Genomic DNA, 2,830 nt, shown 5'->3' on the forward strand with positions numbered 1-2,830 from the left:
CGACTCCTAATCTGGCTTCGTAGCTGCTCTATTAGTTCAGGATTCTGCTGCTGCATCTGCTGAGCGAATTGCTGGCCCCTGAGGGAGGAGAAGTGACCGTCCCGTTAGCCTTCTCGCACGCAAACACCGCCCGGCGCTGGGAAATCGTCACAGCCGGTGGGCAAAACCTCACTCTAACGAGGGGTTCACCAGAACAGGCCATATGTCACCCAAGGCTTAACCCAACCCTTTAATTAAGGTTCCACTTCCAGGCAGAAAAACACCCAAATCCATTTCTTTCCAAATATTCCAAGGGGAAGAGCCAGCTCGCTACTCACGCTTGTATGAGGCTGGCGAGATCGTTCGTGGAGGGGCTGGTGCCTGCTGCTCCCATGGTGTTGTGGCCACCAGAAATCATCCCAGACATGCTGCGGAAACAACGGTCACCGCTCAGAGCCGGAAAAGCGACTCGTGGGAACTGTCTCTTTAAGCTGGGAGGGGATAGTGGGAGCGCCTTCCCACCGAACTGAAGTTATCCGCATGGGAATCTTCCGCAACAGCGTTTTGTACGTGAACTGCAGGGGAGCAACGTGAAACTGCACGGCGCGTGGCAACATTTACAGTCGGTTACCGTATTCCCAGAGGTTGCTCTGCATCAAAGATGCACTGACACGGACAGCCCAAGCACCGCTTCCCTCCCGGCGAGCGGCCCGGAACACACAGCCCCTTGCTCCGCGAGTCTGTGGGCCGCACCGGGTGCGGAACCTCAGCTGGCAACAGCAGCCGAAGGAGCAGGCAGAGCAAACAGCGACAACGCTCAGCCCTTTCGCCAAATTCCCTCATTTGGTAGTCAAAGGATGAGCTCCGGGAGGTCTCCACCTCACCTGAGGATGGTCGGGGAACTGGTTTTCTGACTTTATACTACCCAAGCGCCTCACAAACATCTGGATTTGGTCCTCGCAGCCCTGTTCGGGCCTACTGCAAACACAGAGCCGCAAATCAACGATTCAAAGAGGAAATACAAGATGGGATTGAACTTACAGCTGCTGGACTTGCGGATTGTTCATGAGGTTGGACGCCTATTTAAAGAGGAGAGGAAAAAAAAAAAGACACCCTATTTAATCCAAAATTACTGGGTAGAGATGCAGATGTGCCATTCAGCTACAAAGCAAAGGCAGAAATACTTGGAAACAGATAAATAGGATAAAAATAGCTATGAGAAGTGGAGTGGAACCCAAGGCAAGGCTGGTAATGCAGAATAGGCATCCAGCAAGAAGTGCCTGTGAGGAAGTCACCAGCTCTTCGTTTGTCCTTACTGAAATACAAACAGTTTCCTCAGGGTAACACTGAAACCAAGAAATGAAATGCCAACAAATCTGCTGGGGACACAGGAGGTCCCTGGGCCGTGGGGTCCTGGGCAGGGGGATGCACAGGGCAGGGAGAGCCTGGCTGTCACCCGTGTCCAAACTCACCATGCTCATGAAGCCGGGGTTGTTCAGCAAGCCGGCTAAATCAAATCCACCCGGACCTCCAGTCTGTGGGAATAAGGAAACCACACGCTGACAACATCCTCTCCCTTCCTGATGCACACTACAGTGAGCATGAACACCTTCCCTCCGTGTCATCAGAACCCGGCCCTTAAACCACGGCAAAAGGGAAGAGGTTCTGTCCACACCCTTTCTGGGTGGATTTCTGGGGGATCAGGCTCACTGAGGGGGTTCACAGGGCAGATTTCCTGACTTACTGATTCCCTTTCCCCAGCTGAGCCCACAGTAGCGACGTAGAGCTGTAACCCACGATTGCCAAGTTAAACGCATCTACTTTGGAAAGTTAAAATCCCCTTCAAAATCCCTGTTCCAAACACGCCTTTCTAGTGAGCCTTGTTTTCCTGCCCTCCCCAATAAGCCCGAGGCGTCTGTGCCCAAGCAGGGAAGTTACCCTCTCTGGATTTTAGCGGGAACATCCACAGCAGGACTCACTACCTATCTCCATCCACACCCCAGATTCATATTCCCAACACAACCCCGGCCAGCCGGGCAGCACCCGTTCCCAAGCCTCATACCCGCAGCTAACAAGCGTTGGGGTCGGAACTTACCGGACTAGGAGCCTCCTTCATTTTCTGTTCCGCTATTTTAAGGTTCGATTTGTAGGTGTCGTTCTCCGGATCCAGCTCCAGGGCCTTTTTGTAGTACACAACAGCTTCTGTGTGTTTGTTTAAACTGGAGAGGGCCAACCTATTAAAGTGGAAATAAAACAACGAGTCACCGAGTTCGATCCGCGCTCGCCACTCTTCCAGCAGCCCCAGCGGAGGTGAAGCACCAGGAATTTTTGCACGGCATTCCAGGGCAGAATACCACCCATCGGCTCAATGCCGACGGGCGTTCTGAGATGAAACCCTGCCCTCCTTACCCCATTCTGCCATAAGCTTTGCTGTAGTTGGGGTCGATGCCTATAGCTCTTTCGCAGTCTCTCACCGCTCCAGCGTAGTTCCCCAGTTTACTGTAGGCAGCCGCTCTGGAGGGGAAGGAGAGAGGTGTGCGGAATAGACTGAGCAGCTTGAACAGGAAGGTCACCCCTGTTCCCGCCCTGCACACGTCTCCTGTCGTTGGAGGCAAAGTTAAGTGTGAGTCTGACACAAATCCAGGCCCTATCCAAGCGAGCGGGCTGCTATCCAAACACCCAGCTCCACACCCCGCTCCCTGCTGCAAATACCTCTGGGCTCTTGCTTCTCCTTATGGACTCTCCGAGGGGAGCCTGGGCTCCTCGTAACACATTTGTACCTCAGACAATCATAGAATCATGGAATGGTTTGGGTGGGAAGGGACCTTAAAGCCCCCCCAGTGCCACCCCC

At 53.5% G+C, this 2,830-nt stretch overlaps 1 protein-coding gene across 1 annotated transcript in view; it reads right to left on the reverse strand.

Annotated features, from left to right (window-relative positions):
• The window catches only part of SGTA (small glutamine-rich tetratricopeptide repeat (TPR)-containing, alpha), a gene marked incomplete at its 3' end in the record, with an annotated part of 7,471 nt that overhangs the window by 1,130 nt on the left and 3,511 nt on the right, over positions 1-2,830 (reverse strand). Inside the window, exons 5-10 of the mRNA XM_010159736.1 lie at positions 2,389-2,493; positions 2,075-2,213; positions 1,452-1,514; positions 1,021-1,058; positions 318-407; positions 5-78 (exon numbers count right to left, since the gene is read on the reverse strand). Of these exons, the coding sequence (XP_010158038.1) occupies positions 5-78; positions 318-407; positions 1,021-1,058; positions 1,452-1,514; positions 2,075-2,213; positions 2,389-2,493 (509 nt within the window). The remainder of the gene's footprint in view (positions 1-4; positions 79-317; positions 408-1,020; positions 1,059-1,451; positions 1,515-2,074; positions 2,214-2,388; positions 2,494-2,830) is intronic.

The sequence above is a fragment of the Eurypyga helias genome, unplaced genomic scaffold (genome assembly GCF_000690775.1).
Source record: "Eurypyga helias isolate BGI_N326 unplaced genomic scaffold, ASM69077v1 scaffold19199, whole genome shotgun sequence".
Lineage (NCBI taxonomy): Eukaryota > Metazoa > Chordata > Aves > Eurypygiformes > Eurypygidae > Eurypyga > Eurypyga helias.